The 19,203-nt window shown below is 62.8% G+C and overlaps 1 protein-coding gene across 4 annotated transcripts in view; it reads right to left on the bottom strand.

The window, feature by feature from the left end:
* Positions 1-19,203, bottom strand: part of SRCIN1 (SRC kinase signaling inhibitor 1) — a 69,407-nt gene that overhangs the window by 36,192 nt on the left and 14,012 nt on the right. For 2 of the 4 annotated variants that reach the window (XM_075775204.1, XM_075775203.1), the window contains one exon: positions 11,128-11,411. In XM_075775204.1, coding sequence (XP_075631319.1) covers positions 11,128-11,388 — 261 coding nt within the window. In that variant the 5' untranslated portion in view covers positions 11,389-11,411. Of the gene's footprint in view, positions 1-11,127; positions 11,412-12,732; positions 12,794-14,728; positions 14,934-19,203 lie in introns of those variants that run through there. The other 2 variants (XM_075775201.1, XM_075775202.1) reach the window with 2 other exon arrangements.

Raw genomic sequence — 19,203 nt, 5'->3', positions numbered from 1 at the left:
GGGATCGGATATTTTGGCCAAATGCTCCAAGCACTGCCCGGAAAAGTTGTAGCCAAACCAGTCTGTCCCAGTCCCTGAAGGGCCCGGACCCAGTCTGTGGTGGGAGACGATGCTCCTGACTTCTTCCTTCTGCAACTCTTTTTTCCCCCCCTCCGCACTCTCTATTTTGCTGTTGAAGAGTCTCAGTAATTTTCCTCAGACCCTGATATTACTGATCCTATCTCATGGCAGCCCTTGGTATGTATTTTATTTATTATTTTAGGATGACTGGACAGGCTTATCACAAAGTCCATAAATTACATCCCCACCGCACACAGCCACTCCACATCAAACCGGCGATGAGCTTGTCTGAACCCCAAGTGCCGTGGGAGGGAATCAGGAATGTTCTGGAAGAGATCTGGGCTGGTTGGCGTGACCCGGAGCACACGCCAGGATGGCACAGCACCCACCCTCTCCCAGCTCCCTGGATCCGGCCCCAGAAAAGCCCCTTTGCTGGCAGCCCCCCGAGCACGCAGGACCCCCAAGAGCAGAGCTCTGCCTGCAGCGGGGCCGCTGCCGCCGGCCAGGCTACGGGCTGGATGGGGGATAGGGGACGTGCTGCCTGCCCTGCCCGTACCCTGCCGAGAGGCAGGACTGTCCAGAGCCGACAATCTGGTGCTGTCTGCCAGGGCCAAGCGGGCGACGGACACGGCCACGCAGACCTTTCGGGGGCTCCATCTGTCCTTGCAGGCGCTGCTGCAGCACTGGGCTCGGCAGGAGCAAGGCTCAGCGCCGGCGCTTTGCCCAGCCCGTCCTGCCGTTAGCTCATCTTCCGCCCACCCCGATTCTCCCAAAGCAAAGAGGACGCGTTCCCCCGGCACAGGTACCCCGCTCCGGGCACGGGCTGTGCCCAAGGGGGTGGCAGTGACCAGGGTGGCACCAGCAGCCGCAGCCACCTCCCACCAGCTCCCCCAAAGCCGGGGGGACGGAGCAGGGACAGCCCGAGCGCTGCGCCCAGCTCCCCTGCGAGCATCGCGGCAGCCGGCCAGGCTGGCAAGGGTGGATTTGTACAAAGAGAAGGGAAGAGGAGAGGGCCAAGGTAGAATTAACATATCGCTGGCTCTTCAAAAGCAGCAAAGGGAGATAATGGTCTGAGAGAGGATTTGAAGCGACAGCCTTGTTACAACCAATAAAACAGGCAGCTCGCTTGCAGCAGAGCTGTGCAGAAGGTATGAAGAATTACAAAGGCTGAGATTATAATTACAATGAAAGTCATGTCCATGATGCTGCAAAATGATGGACTAACTAGAACCGGGCCCCCCACCCCCCCCAAAGCAGGGATACGCGCACGTGTGTGCTTAGGTGCTAGAGCACGCGTGCAAGTGCAAAATGGGGGTTGAGATGCTCCTGTGAGCCCACGGCCAGGAGGGAACCCATGCACACACAAATGCTCAGAGACGCGCCCGCGTACGCACACGTGCACGCTGCAGAAGAGAGGAAAAGCAGAGCTGGGGGAACGAATGTGGCTAAGAACATTTTGTAGTTAAGTTTTTTTTTTTAAAAAATAGTCTTTGTGATCGTCCCAGGAGAAGACCAGGAGGTAAATGAAATCCAAGTGAGTCACTGCCTTGACCAAGGCAGACTTCCCCTGGTTAGCAATTATAACACAAATCTGTTAACGATTAACAAGGCAGGACCGAATGCGTCCCTCCAAAATGGACAGCAGCAGCATCCCCAGCACGCTCCACCAAAGGGAGGGACAGAGGCAGCTTCATCGGCTTTTTAATTAACTCATTTTCAGGAGTTCCAGTTTCTGATAGAGTCCCCCTCAGGCACAATGTCTTGACAAACAAAAAGTCTCCTTGAAAAATAACATTAAAGTGAATTTAATCTGTTTCTCCTTAAAGTTTTTTTAATGCTTTTTAGCACAAGAGAAACTGAATTAAAGTGGAAATAGCAAAATGACAAGATAGAGTCTCGAATGCGAACAGTAACCAGAGTGAAGAGCAGCACCGACGCTGTGCGTTGCAGATACTGTCATCCGAGGTCTCGCAATTATTGCAAAAGGACCTCTCAAACCCGAGCATCCCAGCACGCGGGGGAGAGGCCAGCGCGAGACAGGACGGGATGCAGGAGCTCTGGGTCTACGTCCCATCAGACCTGGGCTCCTAAGGGGCATCGGCGAGTCACCCAACCCGGACCCCACCAGGAAAAGGGCACCGAGGCGCTGGATTTGCCGCTTCTCTTTCAGGTGCGGGCATCTTTAGGCAGAGGTTTGGCTTTTCCTACGCCTCTCTCCGGTCTCTAGCCCAAAGAGGCTCTGATGGCCGTCAGGAGACGTCACCGGAGATGCCATAGCAGGTTGTCACAGCGACCCGGTGGCAGGTATCACCAACAGGCCCCTGGCCCGGCTGCGCTGCCCAGCTTTCCTGCAGGACCGCACCGTCCCTCCGTCCGCCCACGCACCAGCCTCCTCTCCCAGAGGGGTCCGTCAGGTCTCCAGCAGCCGTTAGAGCCTTGACCTGCAGGGCAGCATCTCTGAGGCAGCCCAGGTGCTGTCAGAGCACAAATGCCCTTGGGCACCAGTGGATTTGCACTCCTGACCCTTACTCAAACCCGCTCTTTTCCTGACGCCAATACAAAGCGAATCAGCACCGACGGCCGTTTACAGCAACGCACCCCGGAGTGGTGATGCATCCGGACGAACGCTCTGCCAAGGATCAGCCGTGCAACTGCTTGCTTGGGCTTTAAAATCTCCCTTCTGTGGCCTCCGCGTCCCAGGTCAGGGACCCCTCTTGTGCTGCAGGTTCCCTGGGGTGCTCAGCACATCCTCAGCCTGCTCACGGCAGGGAGCTGGGGGGGTCTCTGCCCCATCACTGCCTGTCCCCCATGCCGGCAGAAGCAGGCAGCGGCTGTGCACCCCAACACAGGGGCCAAGGTCTCCTCCACCCTCCATCCCGCTCCCGGGGCGTGGGGACCGCAGCCAGGCAGCAGGGCCAAAGGGTTTTGGGGGGAAGGCAGGAAAAACAGGCAGGAGTCGGGCAGATCAGATTGCAGAGTCACTATGGCAACGGCAAGGCGTAGGTGGACCAACACAATAGGGAGGTGCAAGGTAAACCCGGCAGCGAGCAGGCAGCGAGCAGGCAGCGAGCAGGCACCCACCCGCTCACCGCTGCACGCCACTGGGGACAGCATCAGGGTCCGACCTCCGGCAGTTTTGGGGTGACTTTCGCCCTCCGTCAGGTGCCCCCAAACCCAGGGAAGCGCATCCCTGCGGACAAATCCCTGGGAAACCCCTGGCCAAGGGCGAGCAAGGCCGGATCCTCACAGGGTCCCCTGCCCCTCCCGCCCCGGGACCTGCAGATCTGTCAGCGCGGCAAACCTCTCCCCGTGGGGCTACGGCACCCGCACCCCCCCGTGCCACGGGCCCTGCCTCCCACCGCAGGGTCCGTGGCGGGTACCAACACCGCGGGGTGCAGCGGAGGGTGCTGCCCCCCCCCGCCCAGCCAGCAGCAAAGCTGGGGGGGGGGCAGAGGGCACCCACACACGGCTGCTGATGGAGAGCAACCCGGCCTTCTCCGCTCCCTGCCTAACGCTGCCGGAGCCAGCTCGGCATTAGCAGCAGGGACAGAAGAGCTGCCTTTCTGGCTGCTGCAGCTTTTTGGCGCTCTCTCTCCTAACCCTGCTCAGCACCAGCCCAGCGCCGTGACACCGGGGGGAGGCAGCAGCCCGAGGCCGTCACACAAGGACCCCCGAGGCCGCCGGGAGAAGGAGCCAAATTCGGGTTAGGAATAGCAGGAAACTTTCAGTGGCGGCAGGGCAGGGATGGATGTACGCGTTCACGTCGTCGCATTTGTGTGTGCCAGAGAGGCAGGAATACGCACGCCCCTTCCAGGCTGGCAGCCCCGGCATCGCACCCCCTCTGAACCGCGGTGAGGAACAGGGGAGCGCTGGGAGCCCACAAACACCGAGGGGAGCGTGCCAGGCGCATCCCGCCTGCCGCTGGGACGGAGTCGGATCCGGTTCCTGATGGGCAGCCACTGGGTATCTCCCTGCTGCCGTGGGCTCGTTAATGCCCTCCCCAGGGCTGCCATCGATGTCACCAACACGGCCGTATTTATTACCTACTTCTCAGGGACTTCAAGACCCGCTTCCTCCCTGCTCTGTGCATAACGCCCAAGAAGTGGGGTGACCCACAGACTCTTCCATGACTCCTGGGGACTTCATTCCCAGCAAAACCGTGGGCCAGGTTTCTTTTAATCAGCCAGAAATTGCTTCCAGTGGGGGAGAAATAAGAAAATCAATAGAGACAGCTCTGGCTGCAGTCACAGGGACAGACACACACACACACCCGCTCGTTCATGTTAGTCCCGACAGCCAGGCACGCTCTGCTCCACCATTACAGCAGTTTGCAACGGTTCACAACACGCTCCACCTCTGGAGAGCAAGATCAGACCCCGGGAAGAGCAACGACGGGGCCCCGCTTCTCGCTCCCAACGCCCCAGCGAGCTCCTGCCATCCAGCTCACTGCGGGCAGCGGTCGCAAGCCACCGTCACCACCCGTTGTGCAAAAGCAACGTGTCCAGGTACCCCCATGTCCTGCCTCTGCGGGGGCACCCCCAGCCCGGCCAGGCACCCCACAAGGACAAGACGATGCCAACCTCACGCCAAGGCCACGGGCACCTCTCCGTGTGCCCAGCTCCACCGCCTCTCCGGGGGGTCGGAGCGAGATGCTGTCAAGCCGCTCCTCCCGTCACGGAGGTCCTGCTCCCCGGCCAGGGTGGGTACGTGTCTGGGGGGGCCTTCGCGGTGCTGACAGGTCCCCCGCGGGAAGGATGCTCGGCCAAGCGAGTTGGAGGCGAGACAAGCCCCCACATGGCGCAGGGATGCTGCATGCCCAGACCACCATCTGCCCCTCTCCGGCTGCCCCCACCGCAGCCCCAGAAGGGCAGAGGGGAGCAGAGTCCCCTGCAGAGGGACAGGGACACGGGTGACAATGCGGGGCTGCCCCGGGGAAGATGGGGGCTGCACCACCGGGGGCTTTGCACGGCCCCACGTGCAGCCGGGGGGGAGTGTGTGTCCCCCCCAAGCTGCTGCACCAAAGGGCAACGCAGGGACGATGGTCACCCCCTCCCCGGGGAGGGCCTGGGGGGCACCTTCAGGAAAGGGGAACGTGGGGGGGGCTGAGCCCCGCGGCCGGGGGAAAGGCACGATCGGATCGGGGCCATCGGTTGGCGATGGGGGTGGGAGAGGGGGACCGGGACGTTTGGGGAGGGGGATGCGGGGGTGGGAGGAACACCAGGGTATCTGGGGAAGGGGAGGTCGGGCGACTGCAGTAGTGGGGAGGCGGACACCGGGATAGAGGAGGGAACCGCGACACCGGACCCGCACCCCCCCCGCCGACTCCCCTCGCCCCGGTACCTGCGGCAGGTGAGCGCAGCCTGGGATCCGCAGCGCCGACGATCCCCGCTCGGCTCCGCTCGGCAGCGGGGACCGGGGCGGGGGGGGGCGGGGGGGGACCGGGGCGGGCGGGGCCGGGGCCGCTGCGCGCGGAGCGGAGCCGCCACCTCCCGCCGCTGCGGCCGCCGCCGGCCCCGCGCGCCCGCCCTTATAGGGGCGCGGTCGCTATGGCAACCGCGACTCCACCTGCCGCCGCGCCGGGCCGGGCCGCCAGGCGGGGGCGCGCGCTCCCGGAGGGGGCGGGGCGACGGAGGAGTACGGGGGTGCTGGGGGGGAATTGGGGTGCAATGGGGCAGGGGGGGTGCAATGGGGCAGGGGTGGGTGCCGGGGGGGTATTGGGGTGCAATGGGGCAGGGGGGGTGCTGGGGGTGCAATGGGGCAGGGGTGGGTGCCGGGGGGGTATTGGGGTGCAATGGGGCAGGGGTGGGTGCAATGGGGCAGGGGGGGTGCTGGGGGTGCAATGGGGCAGGGGTGGGTGCTGGGGGGGAATTGGGGTGCAATGGGGCAGGAGGGTGCTGGGGGTGCAATGGGACGGGGGGGGTGCTGGGGGGGAATTGGGGTGCAATGGGGCAGGGGGGGTGCAATGGGGCAGGGGGGGGTGCCGGGGGGGTATTGGGGTGCAATGGGGCAGGGGGGGTGCTGGGGGGGAATTGGGGTGCAATGGGGCAGGGGGGGTGCAATGGGGCAGGGGGGGTGCTGGGGGTGCAATGGGGCGGGGGGGGTGCTGGGGGGGAATTGGGGTGCAATGGGGCAGGGGGGGTGCAATGGGACAGGGGTGGGTGCTGGGGGGGAATTGGGGTGCAATGGGGCAGGGGGGGTGCTGGGGGTGCAATGGGGCGGGGGGGGTGCTGGGGGGGAATTGGGGTGCAATGGGGCAGGGGGGGTGCTGGGGGGGAATTGGGGTGCAATGGGGCAGGGGTGGGTGCAATGGGGCAGGGGGGTGCTGGGGGTGCAATGGGGCAGGGGTGGGTGCCGGGGGGGTATTGGGGTGCAATGGGGCAGGGGTGGGTGCTGGGGGGGTATTGGGGTGCAATGGGGCAGGGGTGGGTGCCGGGGGGGTATTGGGGTGCAATGGGGCAGGGGTGGGTGCTGGGGGGGTATTGGGGTGCAATGGGGCAGGGGGGGTGCTGGGGGTGCAATGGGGCAGGGGTGGGTGCCGCGGGGGGTATTGGGGTGCAATGGGGCAGGGGTGGGTGCCAGGGGGGAATTGGGGTGCAATGGGGCATTGGAGCCGGGGTGGGTGCTGGAGGCCAGGGGGTGCAGGGGTGGGACAGGCCACCCAGCCCTCCAGACCCAGCAGCTTTGCAGCGTTGCCCCCCGCCCACCCCCCCCATGCACCCTGTCAGGGCCAGAGCAGGGGGCTCAGGCCGTGGGCACAGGCAGCATGGTGCACGCACGCACACACCCACACCCACACCCCCCCCCCATAAGACACTGCTGCAGCACAGGGTGCTGCCGGGCTCCCCCCACCCCACCCCAGCACCCTCGGGGGCTTTGCAGCCCATGCAGGAGCTGTGCGAGTCCGGGGGCCACCCTGCACCCAGCACCCAGGCTGCCCACCCATGGGGGCTTGGCACGGCCTCCATCACCCCCCCCCGGCTCCCCAGGACCCCGAGTTCCGCAGGAGTTTTTCCCTTCCTACAGTCACACAGAAACACATCAGCACGTGCTCCCCAAAAAGGCTGGAAAACTTCAAGGCCGATAAAAATAACTGGGATTTTGAAACAGTTTTTTTAATCGGAGGGAGCTGGGTCTGAGCATCTGCGGGCGGGCGCGGGGGGCTGCAGCAGCCCCGTCATGCCAGACCCAGGCGTCCTGCCTGTCCCCCCGGCCCCCGCTGCTCCCCCTGCCCTGCCCGCACACCCAGCCACATCCCCCCCAGCCCCGAATTTCAGCCCCCCCAGCTCCCCGATGCGGCAGCGCACCTTGCTGCAGAGTGGGGAAGCAGCCAAGACCCCCACTTTATTCAGGGAAACTGAGGCACGAAGCCAGCTGCAGCAAACCAGCAGCTCCCTAGCCTGCCTGCACCCCTGCCTGCACCCCTGCCTGCACCCCTGCCTGCAGGATTGCTCCTGCCCCACACGACACCAACGCACCCCACGGCGGGGCAGACGCCGGCGATGCCGGGGGGACCCTTGGGGAGGCAGGAAAGAGCGAGGGCCTGGCTTCATGGGTATGTACATCTGTGCTGGCTGTTATTTATTTGTTCCAAAGTCGGATTTTTTCTGGGCAGCTGCAAATCTGCTGCTGTCAGGCAGCCACCGACACGTTAACACTCAGCTCGAGCCTTTTCCTTTTTTTTTTTTTCCTTTTTTTTTTTTCCCCTTTTTTTTTTTCCCCCCTCTCCTGCAGCAGAACTGGACAAGCTTAAATCCAAGCTTTTATATACTTTTATTTAGACCTGTTTCTGCTCCAGCTCCGCTGCGGTATTTAACCCCGTGCTGCAGCTTACGAGCTGCGAGGCGCCCGAGTGGACAGGGCTGAATTGCGATACAGCTGGCGTGCACGCGTTTAACCGCTTACGGGCAAGGGAGGGTTTGTAATCCCTTCTTTTCTGGGGTTTATAATTTGTCTGTGTAAAAACACGCGCTCCTCGTTGGTTCGCACCCTCTGACCCCGTGCAGAAAAGCGCATCCGAAAGCAACGCGGGTATTAGAAACAGGGAGGGGTGAAGAGGTGAGGGGGTCACACCCCACCCCCCCCAAACTATCATAATGTTATTTTTCTAAACGTTCCGAACTTTCTATACGTTCGACGTCGGCCGCCACGGAGGTGGCCCCAGCCGAACCGCACGTCCCAGAGCACCGATGCACAGGGAGACAAGAAACCCGGCCACGCCATCGCCGTCCCGCCGGCTTTACCCGCCCCGGGGCAGGATTTACCCCCGATGCAGCCCCAAAGCCCAGCAGCCGTCTCGTCCCCATTCCCACTCCTCCCTTTGCTGTTAACGTGCCCATTTAACGTGTTCTCCCATCTGGGTTTTAAATTAGCTAGCTGCCGCCTTGGACTTCTCCGCAGATTTGCTAGCAGTCTGTTGGGTGTTGCTACAATTATTTGCCTGGGTTTTTTTTCTTCTCTGTTATATATACATATGATTAAAATTAATATTGCACTCGCTTTCCAATTCCTATGCATGAGTACAATGGCGTTTTGCTGCAGGCTTTGCCACGCTGAAAGGGATGTTGACATTTATGGAATGTTTCTATTCACCTCTGATTTTTGTAAACTCTCTCATATATAATTTTTTTTTTTTTTTTTTTTAAAAACAAAATAGCAAAGCCTGTGATCTGAAATACCTGCCAGGCTCCCTTAGAATAGCAAAGCAAGTTTCAAACATTTCAGGCAGGCCCAGAGTGTTGGATCCCAATGTCATTTAAAGGTTGGCACCCGGGGTTTCCAGTGTTTCTAGTTTTATTTTCTGCCCGTTATTATTTACCGCCTCCAGGGAAAATGAAGAAAAAAAAGAAAAAATAAAAGAAAAAGACAAAAAACCCAGGATTTGGGTGGTTGGTTTTTTTCTTTCCCCACCAGTTGCAAACAGGCGATGCTTGCGGCTGGGCTGATGGATGGAGCTGTGCCCTGGCCAGCACCCTGCCCGAGGTGGGGAGGGACGGAGCCAGCCCGGGGCCACGGCCCTGCACGGCCGCGTCGGGGAGCCCTCACCCCTCTGCAACCCAGCCCCAAAAAGCCAGGCTGGGTTTAACTGGTGCCAGTAGATTCCCAGACACCCCCTGCCCTGGTCCCACTGGGCACCCACAGCCCTGAGCGAGGGGGTGCAGAAATAAAGAAGATAATTCCAGAATCCAGATCATCTGTCTTTCACCTTATAAAAATCCTCCTGTTGACCCTGAGTCAACACGAGCCAGATTTTTTTATAGCTACTGCTTAACCAAAAAAAAAAAAAAAAAGTCTTTAAATCATTGCAATAACAAGGGAAAGATTCCTAATTATTTACTGAGAAATATCACTCTGCGGCTAGAAATGTCACCGCTCCGTCTCGCAAGCGGCGGCGCAGATACGGACCCTGCACCGTGTGCGGCGCCTGGCCCCGCTCACACCGATGATGGCGAAGCCGCCAACAATAATTAGCCCTTAGCCAAAATCTGGATGCTCGGCTGGTGCAAATCACCACACCTGTGCAGGATTTGGCCCCTCTCCTTTGCATCCAGCCACGAGCTTTTTGCAAAGAGAGGGGCTGCAGAGCGGGGACCCCCCCCCCTGGTGCTCCCCGAAGCAGCCCCCCCAGGCGAGGGAGGGTGCAAGACGGCTCAGAGGAGGCAGCGACGCTGCTGCCGCCGTCTCAGCACGGGCGGCACGCCGGGGCCCCGCCAGTTTTCCTTACAAAGCTGGATTTCTTTCCGCCGCGCTAGCTCTGGGAACCGTCACCCCCGTCCCTCGGGGAGGCGTCTAGTTGGAGATGATATAAGATTTCTTTCCAGGCAGTTCCTCCAGCTGCTCTGCGCTCGCCCTCCCCTGCGCCTTTCTATAAAAGCGCCGCTTTCGGTGGGGATTTATTGCCGCCCCGACAGCATCGCTGGGGCACCACTTACCCAGACAAGGAGTGGTCTGGGCTCCGCAGCACCCTGGGGTGCTGTCTGGCCTGGGGGGCACCCCCGGGTGTGAGGGATGGGTGCTGTCCCCAGGGATACCCAGACGTGTCACCCGCTGTCCTGCTCCAAGGAGGATGGAGTCCCCGGGGAACAGGCAACCAAGGGGCATCCCCGCGCGGACGTGGGTACCAAACCCCCGGTGCCCCTTGCCCATCCGCATCCCCCCCCGCACAGCACAGCGGCACATGCCGGGACAGAGCTGCTGCCCCTCCCTGCCTCTGCTCGTCCTGCCCCGCAGCCCCCCCCGAGCTCACCAGCCTCCCTGGCAGCCTGCGGGGCAACCAGGGGGAGATATCTGCCCCAGGAGCTGCACCGAACCGCCCTGGCTCAGAGAGCATCCCCGTCCCGGCGCTCGTGCTGCTCGGGTCAGGGCTGGCCACGGTTTTGCACCAACATCTTTAACCGGGGGGTCCGTAACACAGAGGAGCACTGGGGCTCGGCAGCCGGGCTCAGATTTAAGCCGGGCTCAGATTTAAGCCGATGCTCAGAGCAACAGCCTGCCCAAACAACAATTAACGCTAAATCCTCGCCCCCAGCACTACTCTTCAGACATTTTGTACCATGCGAGCTGAGGCAAGGAGTAACTGCTTCAGGGCTGGGGGGCTGCAGGGGCACGGGGAGCCCAGCGGAGGCTTGCGGGGCCGTGCAGCACCAGGGTCGCAGCAGGGTTTGCAGACACCAGCCTGTGGGTCAGGCTGCCCCTTCCCCGGCAAGGTTGGGGTTTGCAGCCCAGCCGAAACCCACAGAGACCTGGGCTGGGTGTCACCCCTCTGCGGGGCAAATCCTCACGGCCATCACACCCACCCTGCACGGAGAAATGTCCCTCTCCTCCCCACGGCTGCCGACAGCCAGCAGGATCGAATCCACCCATAGGGCAGGGTAAATCTGCCCGGGACCCCCCCTCAGTCCCAGGGACCCCCAGGGCTGGGGGATGCTTTTCCCCCGGGGCTGCTGCAAGCAGTCCCCCCATTTTGTGCACCATCCAAGCCCCCCAGTGAGCCTCTTCTCCTCTGGACAGCCCCAAAAGGCAACATGGGGTCCCCGTCCCCCCCCCTCACCCCGAGAAGACGCCCCTTACCTGGTCCCGCATGCGTTCCTGCTGCCCCCGGAGCGCCAGCGCGTGCTGCGGGTACTTGTTCTTCAGGTGGTCCATGAAGGCGTCCCGCTTGCGCTCCATCTCCGACTTCTGGAGGCCGGTGAGAGCCTCCAGGCTCTGGGCGGCGATGACGGTGTGCCGGCGCTCCGAGGTGTGCACCAGCCCTACGTTGGAGAAGCGCCGGGTGCCGTTGCCCAAGGTCCGGTATTCCCGTGGGTACTCGGCATCGTCCGCCGAGATCATGTGGGTGCTCGTCCTCTCGGGATCTGCACGGGGCAGGGGGAGAGCAGAGCGGGGTCAGGGCCAACCCCGGGGCGGTCCCGCTGCTACGGGGAAGATGTGGGGTGCTAAGATTTGGGGACGGGGAGAGGGTTTTAAGCTAGAAGTGACAGGGGAGCTGGGAGCGGGGTCATCCCTTCAAGGGATACAGCCATCGGGCTGGTGGGTGCAGGGTTTGTCCCCCCTGCGATGGCAGCGGTGTCCCCGCACCCGGGCAGGGGGCTGGTGGGGGCAGGAGATGGATGGGGCAGGGGGCAGCAGGAGGGATGGAGGGGCTGGGATGCCACCGACACCGTGATGTTCAGACTGAAACATGAATAAAACAGCGTTGGGTCATTAAAACAGCACAGACAAGACACAGGAGCCGGGCACCGCTCCGGAGCACAGACAGACAGAGGGACACGGACACACGGACGAACCAAAAAGAAAAGTAAACGTGGGCCGGGGCAGGGGGAGGCTCATGTCTGCCCGTCAGCGCCTGCACTGTGCTGCTGCCCGTGGGGGCGGGCAGGACCCCCCATGCCCTGCCTGAGACCCCCGCCGGAGGTCAGATCCTGCACCCGCTGCTCCCCGGGGCCAGCCCAGCCCGTGGGCACCAAACCCGGCATCCCCACGGGGCATCGCAGGGATGCTCCGCCGGCCGGCGCAGGCAGGGGGGCAGGCAGGCGGTCACCCGTGCAGCGAGGCGAAAGGGACTCATCCCTTCGCTAATAATTCATTAGCTGCACATCGTGAGTTTAATTTCCAGGGAAGTTGTGCCGAGCACATACAATGCGAGCGGTAACGAATGCCTGGAAGTCCCCGCACGCTGCCAGCGCTTGGCACCTCCTCGCTGGCTGCAGGATGAGGCCGTTCTGCAGCCCCCAGCCCCTGCCCGGCCCCGTGCCCGCTGCAGAACGGCCCCGGGGACACAGGCCCCCGCCCCAAAAAGCCACTTTTGAGGGTCTCGTGCTGTCTGAGCCGGTGTCACGCAGCCCCGGGCTCGTCCTGGCCACCACCGCTGTGCCCGTGCCGAGGCCACGAGCTGTCTTTGCCGCCACTAACTCCTTTGGCAACCTGCAGCATGTGTGTTGCAGGGACTCACCACGTTAAGGCTTTCCTTTTTCGCTCACCATTTAACCTTGATCCATTATTCATCTCCCTCCTTGTCCTTTTTTTCCCCTCCCTTCCTTCCCAAGCTCCTGTTAAGCAAATCATAGAGGGCATAGAGGATTTTTTTCCCCCCTTAATTATTTATCAGACCAACATATTAGCTTTATATCAACTGATTGTGTTATTAATGTAGGACAGCACTCCAGCGTGTGCTACAGACGTAACTCCTCTGCTCAAGGTCATACAAGGCGGGAACATCAGCGCTCTCAGCAAGCGCATGGAGACATCCTTACTCCCCAAAGCTTGATCCTCCTGTTCCTCCTCCAAAAAAACAACCGGTCCAGCTCCCTTCCCCAACGGCTCCGTCACCAAGCGTGACCTCGGCCAGGGGACCGTCACCCCCGTACGCAGAAGGCAGCAGCAGATTTTGAGCGAGAGCTGAAGCTCCCGGTCCCTCCCCATCTCGCCGCTTTGCTCAGCCGGGTCCCCGCGTCACCGCTGCGCAGGGGAGGTCGCGGTGGCGCATCCGTCGCGTGCAGAACACCCCGAGACTCCCCAGGGAAAGTGGCACGGCAGAGGGGTCAGAGGGGACGCCTCGGTCCTTCTGCTGGCAGAGGAGAAGGCGGCGCGGTGCGGGGCTGAGAGCATCGTCCCAGGGGCGCCGGGCACCAGCGCCTGAGGAGCCTCTGCTAAACCCCCGCGCTGATGGGAAACGCAGCCGGAGCCATTTCTCCTGCATCACCCTGCTGAGCCCCAGGAGCCGCCTTCCCGCCTCTCCTTTCGCGTAACAGCCCCCGTAACACACGCTTCTCTGTGCTACCCGGCACAGAACTCCTTCCTGCCCTCGGCCGCTTGCTCTATGGTGGCAAAGTAATGAAGACGTGCTGGGGGGCCGCATCCAGCACCCAGCTCAGCCCCAGCACTGGGTGCCCGTTGGCGGTGCCTGGACACATCCTTGGAGCTCTCAGCTCTAGGGTGGAGGAGAGGGGGAGTGGGACCCCGGCATCCCCCCGGCACGGGCAGGGTGCCCGGCGTGGCCCGTTCCCACCAAACCAGCCCCTCTGCAGTGCCGGAGCCCGAGTGCCACCAGGACCCCAGCCTCATTGCATCCCGTGGGAATCACGAAGCCAGGAAGGCTGCAAAAGAGGGGTGACGGGGCACCCTGAAAGCCCCCCGCCAGAGCAGTGACAGGGCTGGGAGGAAGGAGCTGCAGCTCCTCTCCCTCTCCGGGGAAAGCGGCAGCACGGCAGCGAGGAGGCCTGAGCCGAAGGACGGGGGCTCGGGGGGTGCGAGAGGGGCTGGTTCCCTGCAGCTGCCTCCCCGGTGCCTCCACCAGCCCCGGGGTTTAGCAGCCCTGGCTCCTTCCCACCCTCCTCCTCCTCCTCCTCTCGCTGCCGAGCCGAGTATCAGCATGCAGCTCCCCGCTCCCTAATTACATGCTCCGAGAGCGGAACGTGCCAGCTCGCTGTCTCTCTGCCGACTACTAAAAAGGATGATTTGAAAAGCCCTGCACAATCTGCACAGGGGTCAGAGCAAAGCTGGATGCTGTCAGGGGCTCTTCCACCCTCCGGCTACGCCACATCCGCTCCCCCATCCCTCGCCCGGGCTCCAGAGCCAGCGACGTGGAGGGAACCTCAGCACCACGAACCCTGTGATCCACGAACCCCGCTCAGGTGGGAGGAGGAAAAGCCACCACAGACGCAGTGTACCTGTCCCCACATCGGCCACCTTCCCCTCCAGATCCCAGCCTGGAGCCGGCAGAGACCATTTGATAAGGGAACGGCCAACAACTGGGGTACGGGGGCTCCCTCAGAAAGGGACTTTAAACCACCCGCTCTCTTTCACGCTTCCCTGACGCTATGCGTGGAAAGAGGGTGTTAATCCTTCCCTCCTGGCCTCACCCCAAGGGGATAATTACATCCTGCCACCTGAAATCCCCCCACCAAGTTGTTTCTCTTCCTCCCGCGCCGGGACCGTGCACGGATGCTGGAGCAGCGGTCCCCACGCACGGGCTGCCCCGCTGCCAGCGACGGCAGCCCCAGATCCCTGGAAAGTGCTTCCCGGGGCTGCTTCCAACCGGGTCACTGCGGTGGGAGAGCCGCTGGCCGGAGCCTGCCCAGGGTCCCCATCTCACCGCTGCCCCAGCCCGGCCAAGCAGGGTACCCCCCCCCCCGGGACATGTCCCCCAAACAGGGACCATCCCATCGCTTACCCACGGGCGCAGGACAGCTTCCACGCCGGCCGGCAAACCGCTTCTGCGGGACGGGGGAGGCAGCCCCGGGGTCTCCAGGGGCTGAAGGCGCCTCCTTGGCCAGGCGCAGGGCTCTCACGACAGCCAAAATCCCACAGTAAATCCTGGCGAGCCCCTCTCCGAGCAGCGGAGGGTTAAGGGAGCGCGGCTCTCCCTGCCGATTCATCCATCCATCTGCCTTACCTGCCTGCAGAGGTGTCACCCGTGCCCACAGCCCGGGCTCCTAGCAGGATGCGGCCATCGCCTCCTTCCCAGGCGATCGGCAGCACCAGAGGCACCGGAGCCCAACTGTGCTTTGGGTGATGCTCTTCAGGACCGGTGCTTTGCAACCCAAACAGCAGCTCTCCACCAGCTCCCTGCTCCCTCGCTGGGAAATCGGGTGGGGAGAGGCCCCCAAAATCCTGCCCCGTGCTGCGGGTACCCTCCCGCGAGAGCTACGCCAGGCCAGAGTGGCTGCAGGGTCGGCAGCACGGTCCGCTCGGATCCCCCCGCCAGCAGCTTGGCAGGGGTTTATCATAAAGAGGATCTTTCAAACACAGTTTATTACTGCAGTTTCATAAATCTTCATGAGGCAGCAAGGCTCACGCGGGCCGTGAAAGCAATGGCAGTTAGCGGAGCATGAAAAATAGTCCAAGAAAGCAATTGTACAAAAAGAGGAGAGGGGAGGGGAAGGAGAGAGTACATTTGGGGAGAAAGGGAGGCGAAAGAATAGAAGCCCCTCGGAGCGATGCGGCTCCCCCGCACCCGGCCATTAAGGCAGCGGGAAGAGTGGGATGCACTCGCCTTCCTCCCAAAGGCTGCGGCTGCCGCGCTGCCAGCCGGCTGCCTGCGCAGCACCCGAGGAGACTGCCCAGCACCCAGAGCCCCGCTCGGCGCTAACCCCTTCCCCGCCACGCTGCTGCCAGGCCCCCGGGAGAGGAGCGATGGCAGGAAGGACAGGGAGAGCCTGCGCAGCTCCTGCTCCGGCTGCACTTAACTCCTGTTGTGCTGCGCAGCCCACCTCGAGGGGGGACCCCAGAAACACCCCCCTGCCCAAGGCAGGACCCGCTGGGGTAATGAGATGGGCAGAGGCGTTGCTGCCTGGGGGGGGGTCCCTGTCCCTGAGCCCCTGGCTCAGCCGAGCTCTGTTTAAACTCATTTCAGGATGGGCACACGGTGGTCAAGCACCGTCCAGGACCTGCCCCAGGTTCCCATCTCACCCCCACGACGGGGCCAGCAAACACAGCCAAAAAGTGCCGGGAGCTGCACAGCCACCCGCCTTCTCCCGCCAAAGCCGTGCCCGGGAGCAGTGACAAGTCCGCTGACACGCCGGGGGGGACACACAAGCACCCTTCACCCACGCCACCACCGCGTCCCAAACGGGTCCAGCCATCACCAGTGCTTTTCACAGCCAGATTTGTTCGTTTAAAATCAATCTGCAAAGAAATGCATCCCCGTTTCGGGCCAAGCCCCTGGGCTGGGGATGTCCCTGTCCCATGGGGATGCCGGGAGCGGGACAGACCCGGTGTCCACCCCAGCACCCAGTGTTGAGGTGAGCGTCCGCACGCCCTCCGTGTGCCTCGCGCAGCACCGGGCGAGCAACGCGGGGAGCAAAAGCCGGCAGACGGCTGGGCTGAGGCGTCCCTGCCATCCTCTTGCTCCCAGGCTGACGGAGACCCAGCACCGAACTGCCTGGGAAAAGCCGGGCGATGCCAAAGCCGCCCACGAGGGACCATTAACATCCGTCCCGGCACAAACCTCCCGCCCTCCATGCCCGGCAGCCCCCCGAGAGGTGGGGGATGCGGCTCTCCCATCTCCTCTCCCCATCCCTCGGGGTCCCTCCCCGCAGCACCGAGCTGCGGCTTAGCCCAGGCTCAGCACCAGGCAGCGGGCTCCCCGCCGTGCCTTTCACTCCCAAATTCAAGTGGAACCAAGGAAAATAAAACACCACCCGCCGACCGTTTCATCGGGAACTTCCCAGCCGGGTTAGTGCAGACCCCACGGCCCCACTCCACTGGCACCGCGGCCAGGACATCGCTTGGCTCCCCGAAGGCGGGCAGGGGCACGGTGCCCATGCACAGTGGCAGTCCGGATGCGACCCTGCAGACCCGGCCCTGCCTGTTCCCAACCACTACGTGCCCTGGATGCTGCCTGCACCCTGCCTGCACCCTGCTAGTGCCAGCCCTGCTGACGTTGCTGTGATGAGGAGCCGGTCCGAAGCCGTGCGCTGCGTTGGTGCGCGGTGGTCGCTGCCCAGCTGGAGCTCGGGGCAGCCCAGCAGACATCTCTCCGTGACGCTGCCCTGACAAGCAGCTCCTTTACTTCAGAAGCAGAGAAACCACCAGATAAATTCCCGTGTCATTGTCAAAACCCAAACCGAAGGAGAAATCCCATCTGGCCAGCCCTGTAAAAAGCGGCAGCTACTTCCCACCTCGCTGGGTGTTATCACACCCACACGCGCACATGGAAATGGGAGATGAGTTCACCTCCTGACTCGCATGGACGCGGCGCCAAGCACAGGGTCAGCGCGCCTCGCTGCTCACTTTGTGCTCAGGACCAGGTCCAGCACCCACCTGCCCGGACCCCGTCCCTACATCCCTCCTTCGAGCTGGGGTAGATGAGCCAGGCTGGCCTCCGTGCTACCACCCGGGGAAGGGGACCCGACCCCCGAGGAGCCCTCCAGCCTTGCCCACCTGCAGCTCCCCGGGGGTTGCTTTTGCAGGAAGGACCCCCCCGCCATCCCCTCGCGGCATGGACATCTCTCTGCAGCAGCAGCAGCTGAAAAGCACGTGCCGGGTCCTGTCCTTCCTCACCTCCTTCCTCCTCCTCGCACTGTCTCCTCAGCTCAGCATCTCCCCAGGATCCCCTGCCAGCTCCAAGCTGGAGGCCATTCCCACCCTCGCCTGGGCGGGCTGTGTGGGTCAGGAGGTGTCTGTGATGCTGAAAAGCAGGAGCCCGGCGGGGGTGGGCTCTGCTGCCGAGGCGGTCGGGGGTCTGTACGTGGATAAGCCCTGTGGGACTGAGCATACGGTGGCCGAGTGGCTCCACTTTCACCTTGCAGCACCGAGCTCAGCAGCTGGTAGAGCTGCAAATGCCGGGGTGAGCTCCGGGGGGTCCCAGCCGGAGCAGACGTCCCTTCTCCGGTGGCAGGGGTCAGGTCGCTCCGGACGCCTGCGGCAGCACAGACGTGACCCAATGTGTGGCACGGGCCCGGTAAGCAGAACTCGGTAGAATTGGGGGATGCCCCCATTGCCCTGCAGGAAGGGCAGCATCCGAGCGAGGGTTTGTCCCCACCTGTCCCGTCCCCCCGTGGACACCCCGGCGGTGGGAAGCATCGACCCGCACTGCAGCGGGAGGCAGAGAGGAGCTGCCCTGCTTAGGCAAAGGAGAACAAGATGGATGGAGGACGAGCCCGTGGAACGCAAGGCGGCGCAGGAGGGATGGCTCACAGCTGGGAGAGCCTGGGCAAATCTTTCCCCTGCCATCAGCTTCCTCCCTGACGTTGGCAGGAGGTTGAAGCCGGTGGCATCCTCTGTGCATGGAGAGCATCCCTGCCCGGGGCAGAGCCTTCCCCACCAGGGACCGGAGGAGAAAGGAGCCCAGCGTGCCCTGGCAAGAGGCCGCGTCCTCAGCTGGCGGGGATGGCACGGTGGCTGGGGAGATGCCAGCAGCTCGTGGATGACAGATAAAAATAAAGGAGAGGAGAGGATGGAAGGGGCCAGGCTCTCCACAGCAGAAACACAAGCCACATTGTGGTCTCATGTCCCACAATTTGAGGATGCGCAGCCGGCGGCCTGGCAACTGGGATGGGAACAGCTCGAGTGGCGCCAGCCAGGTCCGAGCCTGGGGATCCCCCCGGCCCCAGATGGGAGAGGGAAACTGAGGCACGGGGCTGGAGGAGTACAGGGTCTGCCCCTGAGTGCATGATGGGGATGCTGAGATGTGAGGGGGTGGAAACCAGTGTTGGAGCAGGGGGAAAGCACAGGCAGAGCCACGTGCCACCTTCGTGCCCTGGCTGGATCAGTATTTAGCATCTCCCGAAAGGACCCGGAGTTTTCCCAGCATCTTGGCAGCGCCCACGGACTCCCACCACCACGCTGAGACAGGCGAGCGCAGCCGCTGCCTCCGTGCAGGGCGTGCATGGACGCGGGGCAGTGACTCACCCGCAGTCGTGCAGCGAAGCGGAGCCAAGTCTCCCTGCGAAGCCAGATCCCCCCTTGTGCTCGGTCCGGGGGGAGCAGAAGCCTTCGGGATGAGCCTGGGATGGCAACGGGACCTGGGGCCCCGGAGCCCCCCATCACCTGCAAGGCTGTCTTCTCCATCAGCCCTTCCCCTGCGGGCAGGTAAATTTGTGCTGCTCTGAGAACCCACCCTGCCCTGCGTGTCTCCCGTCCCGATGGAGGGTTTCCAGCGCTGACCAGCGCCGCAATTCAGGAGAAGAGCCCCAGAGACGCAGC

This window comes from Balearica regulorum, chromosome 24, assembly GCF_011004875.1.
Source record: "Balearica regulorum gibbericeps isolate bBalReg1 chromosome 24, bBalReg1.pri, whole genome shotgun sequence".
NCBI lineage: Eukaryota > Metazoa > Chordata > Aves > Gruiformes > Gruidae > Balearica > Balearica regulorum.
Note: the sequence above shows the minus strand (reverse complement) of the source record. Positions and strands in the feature narration are given on the sequence as shown.